This window comes from Athene cunicularia, assembly GCF_003259725.1.
Source record: "Athene cunicularia isolate RWA chromosome 2 unlocalized genomic scaffold, athCun1 chr2_part1, whole genome shotgun sequence".
Lineage (NCBI taxonomy): Eukaryota > Metazoa > Chordata > Aves > Strigiformes > Strigidae > Athene > Athene cunicularia.
Window position 1 is genome coordinate 21,189,592 of NW_020799095.1, and position 24,037 is coordinate 21,213,628.

The 24,037-nt window shown below is 38.0% G+C and overlaps 1 protein-coding gene and 1 long non-coding RNA gene across 2 annotated transcripts in view; one reads left to right on the top strand and one right to left on the bottom strand.

The window, feature by feature from the left end:
* The window catches only part of LOC113476551, a 9,938-nt gene extending 6,151 nt beyond the window's left edge, over window positions 1–3,787 (bottom strand). Inside the window, exon 1 of the long non-coding RNA XR_003397748.1 lies at window positions 3,717–3,787. This is a non-coding gene — a long non-coding RNA (uncharacterized LOC113476551). The remainder of the gene's footprint in view (window positions 1–3,716) is intronic.
* ANKMY2 (ankyrin repeat and MYND domain containing 2) lies at window positions 3,725–23,883 on the top strand. Its single transcript, XM_026842276.1, has 10 exons — window positions 3,725–3,787; window positions 4,015–4,042; window positions 11,352–11,490; window positions 13,292–13,390; window positions 15,527–15,687; window positions 16,825–17,039; window positions 18,187–18,322; window positions 20,136–20,264; window positions 20,683–20,827; window positions 23,026–23,883. The coding sequence occupies exons 1-10, from the start codon at window positions 3,762–3,764 to the stop codon at window positions 23,247–23,249; spliced, it is 1,302 nt and encodes a 433-aa protein (XP_026698077.1). The 5' UTR covers window positions 3,725–3,761; the 3' UTR covers window positions 23,250–23,883.
* The last annotated feature ends 154 nt before the right edge of the window (window positions 23,884–24,037 follow it).

The following is a 24,037-nucleotide window of genomic DNA, read 5'->3' on the forward strand; positions in this document are numbered from 1 at the left end:
CCGCGCTGCCGCCCCGCGCAGGCTGCGGGGCCGCTCGGGGTCCGTGGTATGGGCCCGCCGCTTTCCCTGCGCCCGGGAGAGTGAGCGGCCGTTCCCCTGGAAGCGGGAGCCCGCGCCTGCCGCACGCTGGCCCTGCGAGGCGCGGAGGGGTGCGCGTCCCTGTGCACTTCGAGCTGGGGAAACCCGGCTGCGAGGGTCTGACTCTGCCAAGGAAAGCTGACGTTGTTCTCGTGTATTCGTATCACTAATGTACGTTAACATTTAATTAGTAATGTACGTTAACTTTTATCTAATGATTTGTATCAATGTGCTTTGCAGAAAAATGTTTTCTTTGACATAATCCAGTTCTTCAGCCTGTCACAGCTGCTGTTGCCAGACCAGGATGTCCTTGCAGACAGAATGTTCTGAAATTAACAGAACATGAGCTCGTCCAGAGTATTGTGCACCTCTTATCCCTTACACTGTTTTAGTTAACATCTTTGTTGGTGCCATGGGCAGTGGGATTGAGCACACCCTCAGCAAGTTTGTTGACAACACCAAGCTGTGTGGTGCCGTGGACACGCTGGAGGGAAGGGGTGTGCCATCCAGAGGGACCTGGACAGGCTGGAGAGGTGGGACCGTGTGAACCTCATGAAGTTCAACAAGGCCAAGTGCAAGGTCCTGCACATGGGTCGGGGCAATCCCAAGCACAAATACAGGCTGGGTGATGAGTGGATTGAGAGCAGCCCTGCAGAGAAGGACTTGAGAGGTATTAGCAGATGGAAAACTATGAGCCAGCAATGGGTGTTCACAGCCCAGAAAGCCAACCATATCCTGGACTGCATCAAAAAAAGGCATGACCAGTAGGTTGAAGGAGGTGATTTTCCATCTCTACTCCACTCTCTTGCGACCCACCTGGAGTCCTGTGTTTAGCTCTGGGGCCCCCACCGTAAGGAGGACATGGACCTGCTTGAGCAGGTCCAGAGGAGGCCATAGAGATGATGAGGGGGCTGGAGCACCTCCCCTGTGAGGACAGGCTGAGAGAGTTGGGGTTGTTCAGCCTGGAGAAGAGAAGGCTCCAGGGAGACCTTATAGCGGCCTTCCAGTACTTCAAGGGGGCTACAGGAAAGATGGGGAGGGACTCTGTATCAGGGAGAGTAGTGATAGGATGAGGGTAATGGTTTTAAACTGAAAGAGGGTAGATTTAGATTAGGTATAAGGTAGAAATTCTTCACTGTGAGGGTGGTGAGACACTGGAACAGGTTGCCCAGAGTAGTTGTGAATATTCCCTCCCTGGCAGTGTTCAAGGCCAGGTTGGACGGGGCTTTGAGCAACCTGGGCTAGTGGAAGGTGTCCCTGCCCATGGCAGGGGGGTTGGAACTAGGTGCTCTTTATGGTCCCTTCCAACCCAAACCATTCTGTGATTCTGCATTTTATGTTAATATTGCAGTTTCACCATGCTATGTGGTGCATATGCTTTCTGCTCAGGGGCTTCTGTCACATTTGTAACAGTTAGGTTTCATGGTCCAAGTAACATGAAAATGTCACAGCCCCATCTAAATAGTTACACTGCAAATGGTGCTTTGAAAACTTTTAAATGTTTGTTATTTGGAGGTAAACTAAAAACCCCTGACGTGCTCCATGCATTTCTATATGTAATTTTGAAGCAATTTGATCCCAGAAAATTTTTTTCATAGTTTTGGGGCTTTACTCTCAATTATATTAAAATGTTTCAATATGTCAGAGACACAAGCATAGGACAGTCAGCAGTGAATTTATTGTGGATCCAGAATCAGCTTGATTGACTCACTTCAATCAGAGTTTCAGGCCTTCATCTTAAAGACCCTTCTATCTAACTTACCTCATGCTTATGGTTAGGGTCATGGGATAATTGAGGTCGGAAGGGATCTCAGGAGGTCTCTAGGCCAAGATCCTCCTCAAAACAGATCAGCTGTGAGGCCAAACAAGATTGCTCAGGGTTTTATCCTGTAAGGCCTTGAAAACCTTCAAGGATGGAGACAGCAAGGTGTCTCTGGGCAACCTGTACTGCTGCCTTACTGGGCTCATAGTAAAAATGATTTTTCTTGTATCCAGTCTGAAGCTTCTTTTTCAACTTCTGCCTGTTGCCTCTTGGCCTCCTACCACATACGGCTATGAACAGCCTGGCTCTAGCTTGAAGCTCTAGTCAGTTCTAGAAGTCTGAGTTCCGTCAGTTTAGTGTCTTGTTTGGAATTGCTTTGATGTTTTGTCATATAGAACTCTGAACTTGTAAATGCAACTTTGCTTTGCTTTATTTGCATTAAAATTTACTTTGAAGATCACCACTTGAAGACTTGGTCTTTCTGATGTTTGTTCTTCTGAAAATGACTCCAGGTCCTAAGAAGCTTCTTACATCTTTAAGAAAATATATGTATGTGTGTGTATATATATGCGCATATATATATTTGGGGGAGTAGGCTAGTTGACAGTGCCCGGTCAGTCAGTGTATTTTACTGGGTCTTTATCAAGTGTGTGAGATGACTCAGGTGACTGGCTTTTTTCCCCTAAAACAATTATTTTTTAAAAAAATGGGTAAAGAAACTGTTTAGTATAGTTAAACCGCACCAAAAACTTGTTGAAAATAAATTATTTGTAGTATTTTTTGAAAGAAAATGAGCCAAAACTGAAGTTGCAGGAGCTGCTTTGCTGAAAATTTTCTGGAAGAGCACCTCCTTGTGATACAGTGAAGATAAACACAAAGGCATGTTTTGAAAAGTGAGGGATGTAATGATTAATTTTATTAAGCATATGGCTGCTGAAGAGGCTTTGCTTGTGGTTTAATCAGTGATCAGAATTTTCTGTTAATTTGCAGTAAATGTAATTCCCCAAACTTTGACTCTTTGGATGTTCATTTATTTCTATTTGTTTGAATGCCTGTTGAAGCTCCACTGACATTACTGAATAGTCCTTCAGTGGGCTTTAAATCAGGTCCTTAGATCTGTGGCTTAACTGAAAGGATTCTTGTAGCAAATTGAAAAATACAAAATTATGGCCTATTTTTCCTTGCACAGATTTTTTTCAGACTTCAGTCTCCTTACGCATTTGGCTATTTTTAGAAATGTCAGTGATCAAGCTACTTTGGTGCTTGGTCCTTTCCACCACTATTCTCTTATCACCAAATGCAAATTCCTTCCACTTTTGTGAATCTGGGAGGTGCAATGTTACAAATGTCAAATGTAACAAGGAAAGGAGATGTGAATAAAAAATAAAACATTTCATTCAGACCAGAAAAGTGTTTGAAATGGGATAATTTTCTTTTGTGAGAATTTAGATAGCTCTTTTAGGCATAAGATGCTCCAAAAGAGGCCAAAGTGCAGAATGTATTAACATGCTCAGTATCACTGTACTCATTCAGAATTTTTCCAGTGCTGTTTATGAAGAGACATATTAGTGTCTTGTATATGTGTATAGATCAGTTACTTCACAAAAAATGAATGTTTACTTCTAGTGGATGCTCTCAGACTATTCTTTAATGTTGTGACTTCTTGGCTTTTAGCTTCTAGAACAGAACATTGTTCACTTCTAAGCCTCTTTGCTAAGTGCGATTGATTTACTGGTGGTTAATCTATATCCCAAGTGGTTAATCTACAAAGATTTTGATTCTAATCAGGAATGGAACCAACATTTTTCCTCTTGATTCTCAATTTATTCCCTTTCTCACCCCCCCCTTTCTCTCTCTGTGTCTTTTTTTTATTTACTTAAAGGAAACACCGAGGAGGCTGGAAGGCTACTGGGCAGCAAGAATGTCCGTGTCAATTGCTTGGATGAGGTACAGCGAAACAGTACAAGCATTATGCTGGTTTAGCAAGGAAAATACTGGGTCTGAAGGCATTCTTGTTGTTAAATAACATTGCTATACAGACTCCTGGAAATCAGAGTTACTCTGAAGATATTTCCAGCCTACAGCTGAATAATGAACATCTGAAGAGCTCTTACTTTTTTTTAAGAAAGTTTAATGTTACTTAAAGTATGATACTGTTTGTATTTTCTCTCAAGTTCCACCATGACCTTTGGTGTCTGTAAGGTAAGAGGAACACTGCAGCAAGACATGTGAGGATGCTTCCTGACTTATTGTCACCTCCCTCTGCTTAGATAGCTGCAGACAGTGTGGATAAAGAATACCTGTTCCCCATCTTGTGCTTGCATCTCATCACCCAAAGCCATATCTTTGCAGAACTGTAAACATACTGGGAAAGTGAGTGACTAGGTCAGAAGTGCAAAACACATGTGTCTTGCAGAGGCAGGTGTGATAGGATAAAATCCTTAAGTGCTACTTGAAGATGGGAGGCAGTTTGTGGAGAAAGGAAGTTTGTGTGGCGTTCATATATTTCCTCTTCTTTTTTTGCAATGTTTTTCTGAAGTGTGCAACGTTAATATGAAGTGTGACATGGAAGCAAAACTGTAGTTGCCCACCATGCATGTTAGATCAATGTATAATTTATCCATTTAAATGTCAGTTTGTGTTTTTTCCCAACTTTATCATTTCATAGGATCACTGGTAAATTCAGGCTAGAAGGGACCTCAGAAAGTCTCTAGTTGGGCATCCCACTCAAAGCAGCTTCAGCCCTGAGGTCAGATGAGGTTGCTCTGAGCTTTATCCTGTCTGGCCTTGTGAACCTTCAAGGATGGAGACTGCGCTTATGCCCCTATGTCTGAACCTCTACTTCAACTTGGGCTCATTATCTCTTGCCCTTCTGCCACCAGAACTGAAGAGTTTGGCTCCATCATCTCAGTGAGCTTCCTGTAGGCACTGGCAGGGTGCTGTAGGGTCCCACCAAAGCCATTTCTTCTCCAGGCTGAACAAGCCCAGTTCCTGAAGCCTCTCTTTACCTCACAAGTGCTAAAGTTCCCACCATGTCTTGGTGGTACTCCGCTGAACTCGCTGCAGTTTATCCATGTCTTTGTTGTTCTGAAAGGCCAAAAATTGGACAAGTAGATGTGGTCTCATGAATGCTAAATGGAGGAAAATGATCACTTCATCTACTGGTTATCTTTGTGGAATATTGTTCACCTTTTTTGTGCTGCCAACAGATCCATTTTCTGATTGTTCTTAAATGCAGTTAAATATTTAAATCTTAATTTCTAGTGTATGAATTTCAACATGCTTCTGACAAGCTAGTCAAACTAAGCTTTACAGAAAACTTCAGGAACCCAAGATACGATGTAAGTTTGTTTGTAAGTGTGCTTTATTATATGGACATCTAAAGCTTTTCTTTTGGTGTAATTGCTGAACGACTGCACCCTTGATGCAGTATTAGTGCAACATGCAGAATTACTGTTGAGAGGATATGGTTTATTAATAGAAACCATAACTGAGTTATGCTTCAGGCTATTGTTAAAGAATGAATAATTTTAACAATACTTGCCTAATGCTCACATCTGACTAAATACACCCCAGGCACATAAAACTAAATTTTTACATTGGACTTCTTGCAGTCTCCTTTTTATCCCCAGGAGTGGTGTGTAATGTTGCATATTGAACAGGAAAGGGTTCAGATTTGTTTAGAATTCTTAATACATCAGTCATCTCACATCAACTTTTAGAACTTTTCTATTATAAATTACTTTCCCTCTAATGTGTTATTCTAATAATCTAGCGTGTGAGAAACCTCGGTTAAACATTACCTTCATCTGTTATTCAATGCTGCCACAACTGGAGTCTGCTTTGAATGCATCAGGTCTTAACGTTCTTCCTCTGCTGCCTTAGTTGTTTATCCTGAAATTCATATTATTACTTGTATTACTACTGTTACATATTTTTATTGATGTTAAGAAATGAGGAAACAGCTCTGAAAATTGAAAATACTTAGATATTGAAATGGGAGCACAATTCACTTGGGAACTAAGAACTCATTTCCTTCCTTGAAGTCCTTTTTACATGAGAGAATCCACAGAGTGAGAACAGGTTTAACCTAATTCTCTCTTCTATTTGTGGTACAACAAACATGCAGTCACAATTTAATAATTTCCACAGGCTGGAGAATCCACAGCATCCAGAAGCAGGCTGTTACATATTGCACTTCCTGATTTAAAAAATAAACAAGATAACCCTTTAATTTTTGGTTTTACCATATATTCTAACTGCTTAGATCTGCTTTCTTCTAGATTAAAAACAACTGACAATAAGCCATCTTTACATACCTTTAGACAAGGACCAAGTCACATTTTAACATCTTCTAAATGCACACTGACTTTTTAAAATATCTTGCCTGAAGATATGTTTCTTCAGTAACTGAGCTATAATCATGACTCTCTTCCAAATCCTTTCCAGTTGTTTCAGCTTCTTCCTTTAAAAATGCTAGGCATGGCTGGACACAGTATTTCAGCATTGCTTCTGCTATTGTTACATGTATTTAAAAAATAAAAAATTGCTCCTCTAAGTCTATTTGCATTTCCCGTCCATGTGACAAGACTCACCCTTCACCTCCTATCTGCAGTGTTCCATTTGGTGTAATAGGTCACTTGAAGGCAGAGTAAGACCCCTTTATTCAGATTAGTTTCACAGATGCCCATCTTCCAGAAGGTTATATATATCCAGCAGATACAGTCCTGTTTTTTCCCAGCGTCCTTTCTGACCAATTTTTTGTTGTTGTTTCTGTGAGGATTTAGGTAGTTGATGAAAGGGGAAAGGTATTTAGGCTTAATCACTGTCTTCATGAAAGCAAAGAATAGCTCTTCCACAAACCTTGTGCCAAGGGAGCACTGCAGCACTACAATCCCATATTTTCTGTAGATCAAGCAGAGAGGCTTGACCTGAAAAGGCTTCACATTTTTTCTGTATTTAAAATAACTTTAAGGTCGTTCATGATCATCTTATATACAAAATTATCATTTGGCATTTGCAGCATTACTTTTTTCTTCTAGTTTGGTAATACAACTATTCACTTCTGTAATAAAATACATCTTTTAGAAACAGTCCACTTAATTACAGAACTGAATACTCTGGGAATTACAGCAGCAGCCTGCTCGATAGCTTATGAGGTATATGTAGCTTTAGTCATGCTGATTATGTTCAGTGAAGGGTTCTTCAATTAATCTATTTTGCTATTCCAGCATGAACTGAATGTGCCCAGATCCTTGGCCTTTATTGAGGAGAAAGAGTTCTGTCTTTTGATGTTTCTTACATAGTATTTCAAAATACACAAATCAAAGAAAACTCAGCATCTATTAAGAATTATCTGGTTTCAATTCAGGTCGCTGACTGATGTAGACTTTAACTTTTCATCACTACAGATGAACAGAAAGATCAGCAGAGGAAACTAATGTGTTACATATGTGGAACTAACAGTGCAGTAGGATGACTCTAAAGGAGGAGAACTGTAGCTACAATCAACACTCACTGAACAGTATTTCATATTCTAATTAGTTCATAATTAGCTATAGCTAAAATTATTTGTGCATGTTATCTGTTGACTACCTTCCAAATCCTGCTTGTAATAAGTTTAAGATAGGTAAGAGCAACCTTATTTGAAAGCTTTAAGGGTGAAATTTCTAAAGGCATTCATCCAATGAAAATTTGATTCATGTATTTCTACACTAGCAGCATTCAGTACGATTTCTGTTAAAAGTCAGAGACTTTTTTGCAATCCGATTCCAGATACCTATCTCAACCACTCCTAATAAGTTGGCCTGATTTCAGTAGTGCTCTTCCTTTTTATTTAGGAGGATTTATTTTGAAGACATACGTCAACTAGTATTTCTGTGTTCCTTGTGGCAACTGCTCTTTTTGCATCATTTGATTCCTTTTCAGTAACTTCCCAAGTACTGTCTCAAAAGCCAAACGTACAGTCTATGTGTTTAGTTTGTAATTTTCTGAATAAATAGAATTGGTATAGTTGCCTGAATATAACAAATAAAATGAGGCATTCTTTCCATTTTAATGTGGGCCTCAGTTTTTCATTGCAAAATTATCTGGGAAAGGGAGAGGTGGTTGCTTTAACATTGTCAGCGTACAAGTGTCTACAACAGTTTTTTCAGCTAGGGTTTTCACAGCCCTTTCCCTTTCCTGCTATATTTATGTAGCTAGTATTCACACATGCAGTGTCTCCATGGACCCCAATACCTGCTGAGAGAGCTGCTCCAGTGTGATCCAGACTACATGTGCCACATCTTGGCCAAGTTTCCATGGTTGAGAAGAAGGGTGAAGTGAGCATGAGAGGTGTAAAACACTGGGAATTTTGGGACCACTTGGATTCCTCTTTTCTCTTAGAGAACACAAGTCTGTGTGGCTACTTCAGTAGTGAATCATCAGCATTTTATCCACAATACAGTGGCTTTTAAAAATATATTTGTATCATGTCTGTGTTCTTACACAGTCAGTGTGAGTGTTCAAACATGACATAGTCAGTTTTTCTGCCAAATATACACGGTTCACTGGGATGCGAGATGGTCTGTGTATTTTGTTTGTTTGTCCCAGCTCTTGTTCCGTGGCCACCCCACACTGTCCAGTTCCTCTGGTCAACAAAGGCTGAGAAACCGTGTTGCTGAAAACTTCCCCCTTAGTTCCTAGAAGGCAGAAGGCTGCTTTTCCAGTTTATTAACTTTATAAATGTTTTTATTCATCCTGTGGACTCACACCTCTCCCTGGTGCTGAAGAGAGGTAGATTGACCTGCTTGCTTCTTCCCCCGCTTCTGGTAGTGAAGTCCAACCCCTCCCTGGTTCTGGTACTTATCTGCCCCTCCTGCCTCCCCATGTGACCTTTTCTTCCCTTGTTAGCCAATTCAGCCCACTGACCCTGTAGTTGTTTTTTTTTCTTCAATTGACTTTCCCACCATGGCAGCATTAGGTCAACTTAGCCCTTAGAATCCCATCCCTCAGTCTGCTTCTGGTATATTTTCAGCATCAGGAACTGGGCAGGTCAGTGTGTAATGGCTGGGCTGGCTGTGCTATGGAGGCCTTGGTGGTTGATGAGCAGAAGAACCTGGTCAAGTGAGGTACCAAGCAATTTCTAGAGGCACTCCAGACTCTCTTCCCCTTGTACAGTCAGACATAGAAGGAGTACTTAGAGCCCTGCAGAACGTGGGAGATGTTAATTTTTCTCCCTGTAACCCATGTAACATCCCTGCAAAGTAAACAAGAAACTGGGAAAGATTCATTTTTGTCCTAAGGAATGAGGTTAAAAGACTGGGTTTTTGGTCAGAAGAATGTTACATAGAAGCTGCTAGAAAATGGATTCTTCATCCTATGTTCTGCACTGGAACAAGAAATAATTTGTTTCATCTGTATGTTTAATAAACTGTCTGCTAGTTTAGTCTTTTACATATGTTGTATTGTCAATCCAAATATCAACTGTCAGAAAACAGATTGTTGCTGAACCTGTCTTTGAGAAGAGTGTTTGCAGTCACTTCAGTTTCTGCACGGGGACATAATACAGGATACCAGGCTTTTGCAGATAAACTTATGTCTAGCCTGTCCCTTTTTTCTTTGTTGTGAATGTGAAAGCCTGATACTAGTGTGACTTTAAATCTAATTTTCAAATGACTGCCCGCATGTTTTCTGCTTGCTATGTTTTTTATGATCCACATCAGATACTTTGAAAATTTAATCAAAGGCTTTTAAATAAATTTTCCCAGGAGGACGGGATGACAAGAAAAAGCCCAGAAAACCCCACCAACCCTTTCCTCTTCCTATAACCTTCAGACAGATTTTTCTTAATTGAAACAACTGGCATTCAAGATATAACCAAACTTAGTCACTGTTTTCTTAAAGTCCTTCTCCAGTCAAAAACCTTACTGTGTTCATATCCCCTTACAGCATACTTTTCTGCACTGCTAAAGGAGGCAAGTCTATACTATGGCTTCAGACTGGGATTGGCCCATAAAAATTGCTGTCAACATATAATGTAACATAACATAACACTTTATATATTAGAAGAGAAAGCCTTTACTTAACCTTTATAGGACCACAAATGAAACCTAGCAGAAGCGATCACAAATTTGTTTCATGTTTGTGAAATGATCTCTTCAGACCTATTGCAGTTTACCAAAATATTTTGGGCTACTAAAATATAATGCATCAAGCAATCATTTCTTATTGTTTTCAGTTAGGATGGGGAATAATGAAAGTTTAACACTTTAAAATTGTTATTATAATTTTAACTTTCCCAATTTCCCTTACCTTTAGAGAAGTTACACTGATAAATAGAACTCAGTTGAGATTTATTCTGTCATAAGTTGAAACAAGAAATATATTAAGGCCCAAGCTGACAATGACATTGTTTCAGAGTATCACATTTCCATGCAAACACAGATGCAGTAATGGTGTACATGAGTGGATTCATACACACAGCCTTAACCTGCAAAAAAGGAAGAAAATGCTATTTTTATTTCCTTCAGGGACAAACTGCCTTGTATTCAGTGCTGGAGAATGTTCTTGGGCAACTACTATGTCTTGGCTGCTAACATGAATCCTGACTTGATGTTAAGTGAAAATAAACAGCATATTGGAAAAACCATTATCAGATTCTAAAACTGGAATGTCGTGCACTTTTCTCATACAGAAATGTGCTTTTCCCTGCCCTTTGAGAGGGTGAGAACCTGCACTAACAATTCACCCTAGTTCTGAAAATTTCCCTTAGGGTTTGCACAGTTTGCATTTATAATTACACCAGTACAACTCTAATAAATACATAGTGCCTCCCTTTCTGAAGCTAATCCTTTTTGTACTGGTGGAGTTTATCAAAAGGCAAGGCTTGAGACTGTGTGGTTGATAAAGTCTGCTTAGAGTTGTGTATCTTTACAAGGGCTTTCAGAGCTCTGGCTGATGTAAGATCAGAGACACAAGACCAAAAGGGTGGATAAATGGGACAGATCAGGATAGCACAATTAGCAGTAATCAATGACTAAAAATGAGCAGGATGGGTTTCAGAAATTGCACATCTTTGTAATACCAAAAAGAACAAGAACCTATTCCTAATTTTCTCGTTGCTTTTCATATAATGGAGACAAGAAAGAATTCTATAACCTAAGAAATTTTCTAAAAGTAGCTTTCCTATAGCAGAAGCATTAGTTGTCCTTAACGCTAGTGTCTTACACAGATGGCCAATCACAAATCAGCAGTAATTGGTTTCCATTCAACTGGTGCATTTTCACATATACAACACAGCATACTCAGAAAAGTGACAGGGAAATAGAAAATCTACTGCATGGCAGTTACCATATTTTTTCATTATGATTTTGTGAGCTTTTTTGTTATCGCTAACTTAAATATTACATGAGGCTTTAGTAGTTATACTGAATATGTATGTACAAGTAAAAATCGACAGTAGTATGAAGATCAAGAGATACAACTAATTCTTTTCTGTATGCTACTTCCTTCCTCTTTCTTCTGTTAGCATGGCATGACCCCTCTAATGCATGCAGCGTACAAAGGGAAAATAGACATGTGCAAGTTGCTCTTGCGACATGGAGCTGATGTTAACTGCAATGAACATGAGCATGGATATACTGCCTTGATGTTTGCTGGACTTTCAGGTAACTTCTTACTAAACTTGGATCACTGATTTTTATGACATTGGTGGAGACGATTTGCCATAAATTAAAGGAAAATGTTGACATATTTTTATTATTATTCATGTGAACCATGCAAATATGTCAAGACCGGTAGTATCACTGGGACACTGGAATAGGAGAGCTGCTGTTCCGGCTTTGGATCTTTATTCATATAAAAATTGGTTTTGTTCAGTGTTTTGAGGCATATAGTCTATCTCTACTACTATTTGTTACAAATCTCAAAATTCAGTCTCTTGTGACAGTTTTCCTGTGCAGTGGGATATATTCTGTTTAATTATACTATGCATACTATACTGTTACACTGGAAAAGATACTGCACCAAACTGCCTTTTTTTAGGCTACAGATCAGTAGCTTCTAGTAATATTTGAGGCTTGTCAGTATTTTTCAAATTTTGCCTTTCTCCTGCGTTATTTTTGCAATTATCTTGTGGGCTTTCAAAAATATATTTAGTAAGTTTTAAAAACATGTTTTCTCACATCAATTATCCCTTCCTCTTGCATTATCTTTTTTCCATGGGAGTGCTTATAGCTGTATATCTTCTCCTGTCTCAGGTGGTGGTTTGCAGCTTTCCTCTTGCTATTCTTTTTCCCTGATGAAAGGAATAATTATTTCCTTGAGTCAGAAAAAGACACTATAGAAAAAACTTTGTTCTTTCTGGAGAAAATATTAGATTTGGGAATATTAGGTTATTTTAAGTATCTTCTTTACTAGGCCACTTATATCTTCCCAAAAAGGAGATTCTAGGGAAGTAAAATTTCTTAGCAGGTAGAGTTTAAACTCTGCCTTCTTTCATCATAAGTATAAAAAAAAGAACATTAACTGGATCATCAGATTGCTTTTCTCATAAAACTTTGTTAAAAAGATTTTGGAAATTCCAGCATTCTGTGGCATTGAGCAATATCAGAGCTGCAGCAGATAGATTGGAACAAACTCTTAGAAGTTGTTAAATGACTGCAGCCTTATGCAAAATGCTGGATTTTACCATTTTTCACAGCTGGGTTTGAATGCTTCCAAATGTTGACTTCAAGGTCTGTTACCTGTGAGTGCAAAAGGCACATGGACACTACTGACTCAATGCCTTTAAGTCAGAAACTTCCCATCCACCACCCCCTTCATATTCACTTTTTTGTACTTAACATATGCATGATAACTGATAAAGTAAGAATACCTTTGAAAGCAGAATCAGCACAAGTGGTGACAAGTGTCCTTATTAGTCTCTGAAGGGCACCAATTAAGTCATCTAATCTTCCCATCAAATTTTAGCTTCATTTTACTTGGTGTTTAGCCTAGTCTGAACACCCAGTTCCTGCTGTGGAGAAAGGAACAATCTGTTCTCTTCGCTCCTGCTACATACTAGTACTGGATTTGTTTTTCTTCTTAGAATAGCAAATGTTGCAGTTGAACTGTCAAACTAGATTAGTAGAACTTGCTTCTATACTGCTATGCAGAGGGACCAAGCTCTAGCATAGTTACATGCATATGACTCCGGTAAGCTCCACAGGGAGCTGAATGTGCATTACGGAGAGCAGAGTTACACACTGCCTGAATGTAGTTTTTCGTTTGATTTGACCCTCTGGAACCATAAATAAGGAAGCAGCACCATGTCTTTCTCTTAATCCATTATTAAAATAATGAACATTTATTTCCCTCAGTGTTACTCCTGATCTTTAAGAAATTCACTCCTTGTTTTTCTACAAGACTAAAGAATTACAAGATCTGGTTTGTTCTCTCTTATTCTCCATATCTTCCCCCCAAATTTAGGAAACAAAGAAATCACTTGGATGATGTTAGAGGCTGGAGCAGAGACTGATGTTGTCAACTCTGTGGGAAGGACAGCAGCTCAGATGGCTGCTTTTGTAGGTAAGGTGAAAGTCTATTATCATTTCCTAAACTCCTAAAGAAGTAAAATGTTAGATTCTGATGCGTTTTATTGGTGAACATTATTTAATGACCTGATCTGAACTGATGCAGTTGTTCAGCTTTTTTTCCATATCTCATCCTGTATCAGTCAATTTATGTTCTATTCCCATGCTTTGTTTCATAAAAGCACAAGTGATACCTGTAAAAATAGATGCTGCTGTTCTTCAGGTGTGCAAGTTTTTGCAATATCATCACTTTTCAAATAGTAATAGGAGGCTGATAACATCTGATGTGTCTGAAGTGCAAGTAGATGCTTCTGCAGTATGATGCACGTGACTGAAGCTTCCTTTGTGGGAAGGAACGACCTCAGCATTACCAGTCAGGAACTCTCATCAGAGCTTTCCCATGAGCATGCTGTGTGCTAGTGGTTGAGTCATCTCCTGCCCTTCTCCCTCTGCATTTGGGAGAAGGAGAAATCTCAGAACCTGTTCTGAGGTGGGTCAGCACTTACTGACCTGAACTTGAGTAGAACAAGATGAAAAGTTTGTCATTGCTGTATGCTGTGAGATCCTGGGCAAAACATGGAACCAGGCTGTTTTCTGTTGTTACGTTGTTTCTTCTTGTCTAATTTTTCTAAACTTTTTTTCACTTCTTTGCCCATCTTGACAGTGATGGGAAATTCCTGAATTACCATTCCCACATATAGCACTTTTTCTCTATTTTTAGCAAGGATGTGTGACAAAATACTGCCAGAAAAAGTGGAGTCATTTTAAAGACTCAGTTATTGCTGTCCAGTTGACCTTCCCAGCAACCAAAAATGAGGACCTGTATTTTCATTTCAACACAACCTTCCCGTATTGTTTTAATGTCTGAGAACTCCCTTTCAAGTCCATTGGTTGTTCTGAATTCAAGAGCCCACCTTGCCATTTAGATTTACTTCCTTGAATAGTGAGTTGGTGTGGTTTCGGTTTCAATCATATCTCATTCTGGTCTTTTAAAGAGGAAAAGATTGACATTGCTCACTTGAGATTCAAGCAGCAAAACTTTTAACGATTCACTTAATATGTCAGAGAAGTCCACTCCTACTAATGATACATTGGATTTGGAGAGTCTTTTCCAATGTGATGCTGAATTGAGTTATTAGTGAATAAGGAATGTTATCTCCAACATCATTTTGGTGAATTCTTGTTAAAATCTCATCATGTCACCAAGATAGAATAAATATTTTCAGGCATACTGAGATACGCTACTCTGGAAAAGTCTGAACATTGGAATCCATTCCCGTTCTTTTTTATTCTCTGTCCAATCAACATTAATTCATCTGTCTGTGTGTGGGAAGTGAAGATACTTCTTACCCTGTCATTTGTCTTACACTGTGTTCTATTAGCTTAGAACAGTCTCTTCTAAAACAGTGGAGGGTTTTAAGTGCTGGAATTTGGTTGGCTGTGTCTTCTTCCACTGATTAATAGGATTAGTGCCAAGATAGATCAGTCAATATAAAGAATGTGGTCCTGAACTAGAGAAGCTAAATTTTACTTTCCCCTTAGCCAAGTAATCCATCATCTTGTCAGATGTAGAAAACAAGAAGGGGGTGTAACTTCACTCACCTTGTTACTTTCATCACAGTCCTTTTTTCTTGGTAAATTTTAAGCATATTCTGTACTTATAACTTCTCCCACTTTAGGTTAGTACACTACTATCTGTTTCAGGTCTGAAAACTTACAAGTCTCAGTGCAAATGTCACTGATTTTTCAAAGTACAAAGTGCAGAGAACTTCTCTTGAAAAATGTTAACACCAGGTTGAGGCTACTAGTATAATATAACTTTGTGAAAAAATACCTGTTCTCTTACTTTTGCCTTACCAGGGAAGAAGGATGTGGGAAGGGGAGAGGGTTCACAAAATGAAATTTCATTAAGTCCTTCCCTGTTGGGAGTCAGTAAGTTACACTTGCTGAACATAAAAGTTACACACAAAAGAATGGCAAGAGTTGTCTGTTATCAGTGTGAAGCAGATCATGTTAAGCTCTTTTGTGGGTAATTCTCACCTGTATTGCTTATATTATATTTGGGTTTAGGTCTTCTTTTTTCTGGTTATTATTTAATTTAATTGGTGATTTTTTTTTCTTGTGCCTTTAGGTCAACATGACTGTGTGACCATCATCAACAACTTCTTTCCACGTGAAAGGCTGGACTACTATACTAAACCTCAAGGCTTAGATAAAGAGCCAAAACTGCCAGTAAAATTAGCTGGGCCTCTGCATAAAATTATAACTACTACTAACATGCATCCGGTTAAGGTGGAGTAATATGTAAATTTATTGTTGTTTTAAGTTGTGTGTTGTTGGCACATGTTTCTTTATATCAGGAAGCATGCAGCTCTTCCAAGAGTCCAACTGAGAACAAAAACATTATCCACTAATTCAGATGCTTCTGAAAATGAGAAAGAATCATGCTCAACATTTAGACATGACTAAAAAATGAAGCTCTTCCAGTGTTTATATACACCAGAATCTCGAAGTAACACCTTTAAGTGGAGAGATTCTCATTTGTTTACATCAATAACCATAAATAGCTTTCTGTTTTGGCTTTCTTTTTTTCCTAGCCCCACTTGAAGTGGAAACATAAACCCATTTCCTATCTTAACAAAATCTCATTGTTTTCTCAATGCTTGTCTCAGCATGTATCTTCCTACCTTCATCATAGTTCACCATAGTAACATTTACTGCTGCTGCTGTTTCTGAGTATGTGCAAGAGACATTTATTTTTACTTCCCAGTATATTTGCTGAAAATAATTTCTTTTATGGTTTGCTGTTCCAGTGTAGTTCAGAGAAATTAATACACCTAAATTCAAAGGCAAGTTCCTTGGGCTTGCCATTCATAGTCAGTAATTTGTCAACAGTTGCCAGCCAGGTATCTGCAGTATGTACAAACAGTGATGCATCAGTGGCAGCTAATTTAGTGAGTAGAGTATATGGTTTCCTTTTAAAATGGTTAGTTCAGTGCTTTACTGTAGTACTCCAAGATTATGTGAGGTTGATGTGCTCTGTGAAACTGCTTAAATCATACAAGTTCAGTTTATTTTAGGTGTTCAAAAGGCAAGAGATTTTAGGACAGTGTATGGTAGTTTCTGTAACTCTCGAAATGGTTTTGATTCTTCAGGTTCTTATTCTGAAAAGAAATCCTTATTATTTTTATTACTAGTCTTAATTTTAAATGTTTCTTGTATGGGAACTGTGAATTACAGTATACTAAATAATAATACTAAATAATGACTGAAAAAAGAAGAGGAAGACTGTATAAGATGGAAGTACAGGAATATTAGGAACACCACTGAAATTTAGCTATAATGAACTGTATAACCTTTAATGTTAATGCACAAGTTTAAATATATGAATTCTTAATTGGATTACATCTTCTTCAATCTTTCTCATAGATTGTGTTGCTGGTAAAAGAGAACCCTCTGTTGGCCGAAGTAGAAGCACTGCAGAAATGTTACAGGGTTCTGGATCTAATTTGTGAGAAATGTATGAAGCAGAAAGATATGAATGAAGTACTTGCTATGAAAATGCACTACATCAGTTGCATCTTCCAGAAATGTATTACATTTTTAAAAGAGCGAGAGGATAAACTAGATGGATTTATCAAAAGGTACATGTTTCTACAGAGAGGTCTGAAGGCATATGTATGAATATCATACATTTCAAATATCAGAAAAAGACAACTGTAATAATAGATTGGATTGTCTTGGTTAAAGGCTATGTCAAGTAAATTTTGAAATTATCCCAGCTGCAGTCACTTCAGGGTGGCACTGACTCCTTTTTTTTTTTTTTCTCTGTCTGAAGTGGCATTGTCCTTTCCTAGGGTACAAAAGAAACATTCCTGTAGTTTCAGCTCCCTGCTGGAACTGGTTAGATCTTGGCAGTCACACAGACACTGTGAAGCAGCTGCAACATGTGGTGGAGAAAAGGGAAGTGATACGCTTGAAAAAAATAGTTTCTCAATGTCCGATATTGATAATCTGGGAACATTTCTCCTGTCATTTTGCTCTCCAGCAGTCATACAGGGTGACATTTTTTTTCAAAAACAGTTAAGCAACTGAGAACTGCAGATCCCACTGGATCTGGATAAGACTTGGACTCTTGAATCACTTTAGACAGATCCTCAGAACCCACTCAGTCACAAAACCAGCTGCCTGATCTTAAGTATCAAAGTGGCCTGGCTTTTAGGAGTATCACATTCCCCATGGACCTCCATGGATTTCTACGTGATACTGAAAATAAGTTATGAAGTCAGCTTTCACATAATGAAATCAAATAGTTTATCAGTGATCCATGTAAAAAAGTAGCAGTCATCCAGATAAATATAGAGGCATCGGGACTATAACACATTATTAAACATAAGTAAAGCAGAATTTTTATTTTAAAGTATTGTGCATTCTTTCATGTTTATTTTTACAATACTAATTTTTAAACACAACAAAGCATTTTCGCTGCTTTAGGCAGATGTAGATACTAGTCTACCTGTACATGATTATTTTTCTCTGTGTGGTTGAATCAGTAAGTGGTGGTTTCAGAGCACACATTTAGTTATTTTGTATTGCATAATGATTGTACATTACAATAAAAATAATTTCATTTGCATTTTTAACACTTTTATGTATGAAGTTGCCAAATTCTTTTGAATTATAATTGTTCTCTATAATTTGAAAGAGGACAGAGTACACCATGCTGTATACATTTGTTCTTGAACATTTACTATGTGAATTTCTTATTTGACTTTTTTTTTTTAAATTTAGTCTCTTGAAAGGGAGAGATAAAGATGGTTTCCCTGTATATCAAGAGAAGCTAATTCGAGAAAGTATCCGAAAGTTTCCTTACTGTGAAGCTACATTGCTCCAGCAGCTCGTGAGAAGTATTGCTCCTGTTGAAATAGTAAGTTTTTTCTATCAAGAAAATATGCTAAGCAACTTGCATAGTAAAATCAGTTTGAACTAAGCTATCTCTCTGTTCCTCAGCTTCTACAATTTATCAAAGGTTTTTAATGCCCCTGAACTCTCTGGCAAACTGGAATTTTATTTGACATATTGCAGGAAAGTGCTCTCAAATACTTCAACTAGTAGTTTTTTTCCATGCCCATAATGAATGCCTAAATACCTCAGCTTTTAAAGAAACCTGTAACAATTTGTTTCTTGACTCATAGCTTTCATTTCCTTTTCTGGGATGTCTATTCAGTTTTTCTTTGCCAATTCGATTTTACAATTTGTAGATTCAGATACAGATGAAACTCATTTTGCACTCTTTTTTCACAATGTCTAAATTCAACTTAAGATCAAACCATTTCCTAGATTTAATACATTCTTTATTTCTAGTGTACATGAAAAGTTGGTAATATATGATGGTAGAAAAAGAAGAAACATTCTGTGAAGCTCCTTTTATCACAGGGAGAGGCAAGATGATGCAATGCAGAGCAAAATCTATATCTGAATTAGGAAATCAAAATTACAAGTAAAAAATCTAGCTTCAGTTTTCCTCATATGCCTTTGCTAACACACTCTTCATTATAGTACTGTCAATTGCTTCATAATAAATCTTGCACAAGAGTTTCTGTTCTATTTTTAAGAATGCTCTTTCTGTTCTCTGAGAGCTAGATGTTACATGCACTGGGGAAGTGGAACAATTTTGTGACGTGTTTAGATTATGCTGAGTGAATTAAAAATAGCCTCCATCTTAAGTAGCTTCAAGTCTACTAAAATGTCCTGAGGCTTAATGCAATCCCTACTGTTTGTCTAAGCCAGAAAAATAAACACAGTATGAAAACATAAGCCATCGTGATGCATTAAGATGTGCTCTAGAGTAAACATGTTCTTTCCTGTCCCTTTTTTTCTTCTAAGACCTTGCAGTCTTTTCTGCCTTTAAAGAAATACAGTTGGTTACATTGGATTTCTGTCCATTATGCAGAACTGGAAAGGAGGAGATGCTATAAATTTTTATTTGTCTGGAAGCCTTTGACATGCACAATTACTTGGATTCAGCCTGGGCACCTCAGCATTGTTGTAGTAGTTATGATGGTGCATATTCCATGGTAGTCTAACAGTTTAAGGATTTACTTAGATTTGAATCAATTTGGCATTTTTTTCCTCTAATATTTACATCATTGTCCAAAAGAATAGTCTTAATTTATGGTTGCCAGTAAAATAGACTAAATCTTACTGCTTGTACTGCATGGGAAAGGTACTGCAAATATATCTAAATAATAATATGCAAATAATTGTTTTGAAGATTTTTGAGTTCTGACCATTTGGTCTGTAGCATCTGAGCACAATAGTATATCAGCGACAAGTAAAATATCTTTCTGTGTGCCAGCACAGAGACTAATCTGCAAAAACCTGCTGCATATGATCTACAAGCAGGTGACAGTGTATGAAGAACACTTGAGTTCACTAATAGTATTAGTAACAACTTGCAGAATAAAAAAAATGGTAATTTTTATCCTCCCTTCTACAGAAGCTAAAGACTAAGTTGACTTTATAAACAGAATTTTATCTAACCATATAAATGTTAAGTTGTGCATGTTAGTTGAAGTTCCATGATTTAGTTTTATGTTCTTGCTGCTATGGCATCTTCAGTGAGACTGCAACTGGCCGGCTGGAAGCTTGCATTGCTTGGTTTGTTTTTCTCTTGCGTGTACCTTTTCACGATAGTGTTGTTTTCTAATCTCATTACCACCTCTTGTCTTACCTTTCAGGGTTCTGATCCCACAGCTTTTTCTGTACTTACACAAGCTATTACTGGCCAAGTGGGTTTTGTGGATGCTGAATTCTGTACAACTTGTGGGGGAAAGGGAGCAGACAAAAGATGTTCAGTATGTAAAATGGTAAGAATCCATAAATGGTGATAATGAATCACAAAAACTAGTGCTGCTGAGGATTTTGAATGCTTCACTATTTGCTCCATAAATTTAGGAGGAATGGTATGTGTGCCTACACTGAAAATGTGCAAGCCGTCTGCTTCTGGAAGAGATGCCTGAAGTTCACAAGTACTTGGATATCCAAGTGTGTATGTTTAAGAATAAAGAAAGAGTAAAATTTCTGTATGTTCAGAGTTCACAAAACAAACTCTTCTTTATAGAGTTTTATATAGGTTAGAATCACTCTGTATGACCTTACAGATTGCTTAAAAATACCATTAAGTACTATTCATAGAGAGATTTAACTTGGTAGACTAAGAAACGCAAGAATATTGTGTATTTTTTTAGTACATGAAGATGAATTGATAGCTCTGGTAACTTTCAGGTGATGTACTGTGACCAGAACTGTCAGAAAATACACTGGTTTACCCACAAGAAAGTCTGCAAGACCCTGAAGGAAATTCATGAGAAACAAGAACTAGAAGCTGCCAAAGAAAAAAGGAAACAAGAAGAAAAAAAGCAGAAGAAAGGTTAGGATCTATAGTTTGCTTGCTGAAACTAATGCTGCATTAGCTGCACCACAAGGAACAATAGTAATGGGTCTCAAAATCTGTAACAGCTGAGGTTGAAAGAAAAATCTTTGCTGTAACAGCAAACCCTCATTTGTTGAAATTTCAAGTCTTTCCATTTACAGATGCTGTGTACTTTCTAAAATGTGGTTTTTAATGCTAGACTTACACAGGTTTTTACAGCTAAAGCATTCTGTATTACACTGCACTGTTTCAAAATCCAAATCTGTAATCAAAATCATGCAGGAGTTTCATGCTACTCTTTCATTGGAGGTGTTTGGACAAGTTGGATAATAAGCAAGCAGCCCTCTCCTTCCAGTTGCAAAGGTTAATGTAGATGTTAACTCTCCTGTAATACTTTCTTCTTCATAATCACAGTATCAAGTTAATTGTGCTGTGTATTTTGAATGTGAAGAAAGAGTTAGCCTTTAAACTGTTAATGGTGTTTTTCTCCCTTCAATGAGCAAACAATTAATACATAATAGAAAAAACACTGTACCACCTCTCCCCTGCAAGTACTCATACAGTGTTTCGGTAAGTGAAATAGTTGGAAAACTGGTGGTGAAATCTCTTCTACAATTTATTAGATTCGCCTTTCCTTCTTTTAAGGATTGTAGAAGTGCGCTGGATCAATCACTCTTGTCTTATAATGGTATTATTCTTCACTTCAGCTGGACTCTAAAGACTATAGGAGGATATAAATTAGTAATAAATTAGTAATTATTGAAGTTTTCAACAGCTTCCTGTGATGGCCCTGTTACAACAAGAGTTGCTGTTGCATGGGATCAAGATGACTGTGGAAACTGGAGGCAAGGATACTAGAAATTCCTGAATATATTGCATACCAGTACAGCAAAACGTAACGAGCTGTGAGCAGTGTGATGCGTCACACTGGTGACAAACACACACGCTTGCAGGTTCCTATTAACTGAGCAAGTCAGTGGTTGGGTGCTGTGCCCTTTGGAGGGAGAGACAGGGTCTTGGTGGATGGCTCTTCTCCCTCCCTTCCTAAAAAGGGAAGCTAACATTTTTTGATATGTTACTACTGCACTATCTATATGTTCATCTTCATTAATTTCTTTAGATACGTGGCCAACACACTACAGACCTTACCAGCATATGCATTGTGAGCAAGGTGGTGAATTCATCCTAACTTCAAGCCACCTTGTGAATGGTGGTGTATCAAAGCTCTTCATGTCAACTGCAGTTTTATTTCAAAAAACTAATAATACCCCTTACAAATCCTATATATTGGGAAGGGAAAAAAAAGTCCCATAGCTGCAACTACAAGCAAACCCACAAGTTTGAGTTTCCACTATACAAGGGCAAGTCTGTGCTTCAGCCTGTGCTTAAGGCGGTTAGCTCCATAGCTACATGAGACCTGGGCAGGGCCTTGGCACTGTTGTGGCTAGCTGTGGTTTTAGCGGGCTGTTAATCATAACAGAGAAGAAGGAACCAAGATTAACTACTTCTGAAGGTGCCTGGGCCTTCAATTAGGTTTCCCCCTCTTTCTTTTCAGAACTGCTGGCACACAACCCCTACATAGCAGAATCAGGCCAGAAAGTTATTTAACAATTTTTTTCCCTAAAAACATTGCTTGAAAAGTAAAGGTGCAGTAGCTGATTCCTTTCCGTGCAGTCAGGTTATAAATTTCAGGATGACTCACTTCAACCAAAGTGCATTGTGGTCAGCTGTTCATTAGCAAATAATTTCTTCAGTCTGTCATATGCAAAAATTATTCCTATGTAATCCCTCTTTTTTTTTCTTTTAAAGCAGAACAAAACCCACCTGTACTCGACGTTTAACCAGCCCGCAGCCATTCTTTGAAAAGCTGATTGTAAGAAGTGTCAATAAAGCATGTTTGAATTGAAGGTTCAAATAACTGTAGTGTCCTACTCTGCTCCTCTACATATTAAAAAGAAGTATGGCAAAATGGAAGATAAATTAATGAGACCTTTGTGTAGGGTTAGTTTCAGGTAGCATTACACCAACTGAGGCAGAACTCCAGTGTCTTAGGTCTTTTTTGAAGAACCTTGGTTAAATTAATCACTTTGTATTTGATGCAAAGTTTCCTAGTGTTTATTATTCTTCAATAATAAAAATATTTCCTTGCAGATAGGTTTGGTGTTTATTTATGATGTAATTTCTCTTTTGTTTAGATGAAGTGCAACTAGTAGAGGGTAGTTCTACAAGTGAAGAACAGTCCAATCCTGGTCCAGATGCTACCAAAGAAGTGGATCCAAATCATGCTACTGACCAAACGGAAGAACCTGAATTTACCAAAGAGATGGAGGCACTAGCCCTGCACCCTGAAAGTCCGCTGGAAAGTGAGACCGGCACAGCTGACATTGCTTGTCAAAAAATTCAAGATTCTGAGGAGTAAGAAGAGGGTAGGAAGGGACTAAGAGTTGTGGCTACATTCCTGTACCTCAAGAGTCCCAAAGAATTTTTTATGCTGACCGTGTGTTGAGTTCTTACAGCATGGCTTATGCAAGACTCCCTTTGAAAGGCAGCATGACTCTGTTCATCATGAGATGAAATACTGGCTAATTTTGTCTAGAAATACTTCAGGTTCTGTTGTAGGTTGTCAAAATAGGTATTTACTCTCTGATAAGAACTAGAGTGGCATAGATCCATCTGTATGTATACCAACAGTAAGCATAGTAAAAATCTATGAGTATCTGTGGTTACTGAGCCACTTAGTGAAAAATAAAAAGCATTTGATTTGGATTCCTGTTTTCAGAACCTAAAATTTATGCTAATTGTAATTTAAATATTTTTTTTTTGCAATTACACAGGACTGTAGTTAACAACATTGGGAAGCCAACTGTTAAATTGCTTTTTTACACTACTTTATGAAGCTTTATCTGAAGGAATTCAGTAGCAGTTAAGTTTCTGAAGATGCTCATCTGAATTGTCAGCTTTTCATGACATTACTGTAAATATTTTTAACTAGTGAGTGCACAACAATAGTGTCTATTTTGTGGCAGTTTTATTAAATGATACTGCTGTCTCAAGCTGACTGTGAAATGTGTGTTTCAACAAAATTATTTCACTATTGGTTTGGTTAAAAATACTCCAGGTTTATCAAAGGCTAATGAAGGGAAAACCAAAATGACTTAAAATATCTTGACTGACCAGAATAATGGTTTCCAAATCTCAGTGTTCAGG

Coding starts and splice junctions, on each gene's coding strand:
- ANKMY2 (XM_026842276.1), top strand. CDS start 3,762: ATGTCCGTGTCAATTGCTTGGATGAG. Junction 13,391..15,526: donor TCAGATGGCTGCTTTTGTAG/GTAAGGTGAAAG, acceptor TTGTGCCTTTAG/GTCAACATGACTGTGTGACC. Junction 15,688..16,824: donor CTAACATGCATCCGGTTAAG/GTGGAGTAATAT, acceptor TCTTTCTCATAG/ATTGTGTTGCTGGTAAAAGA.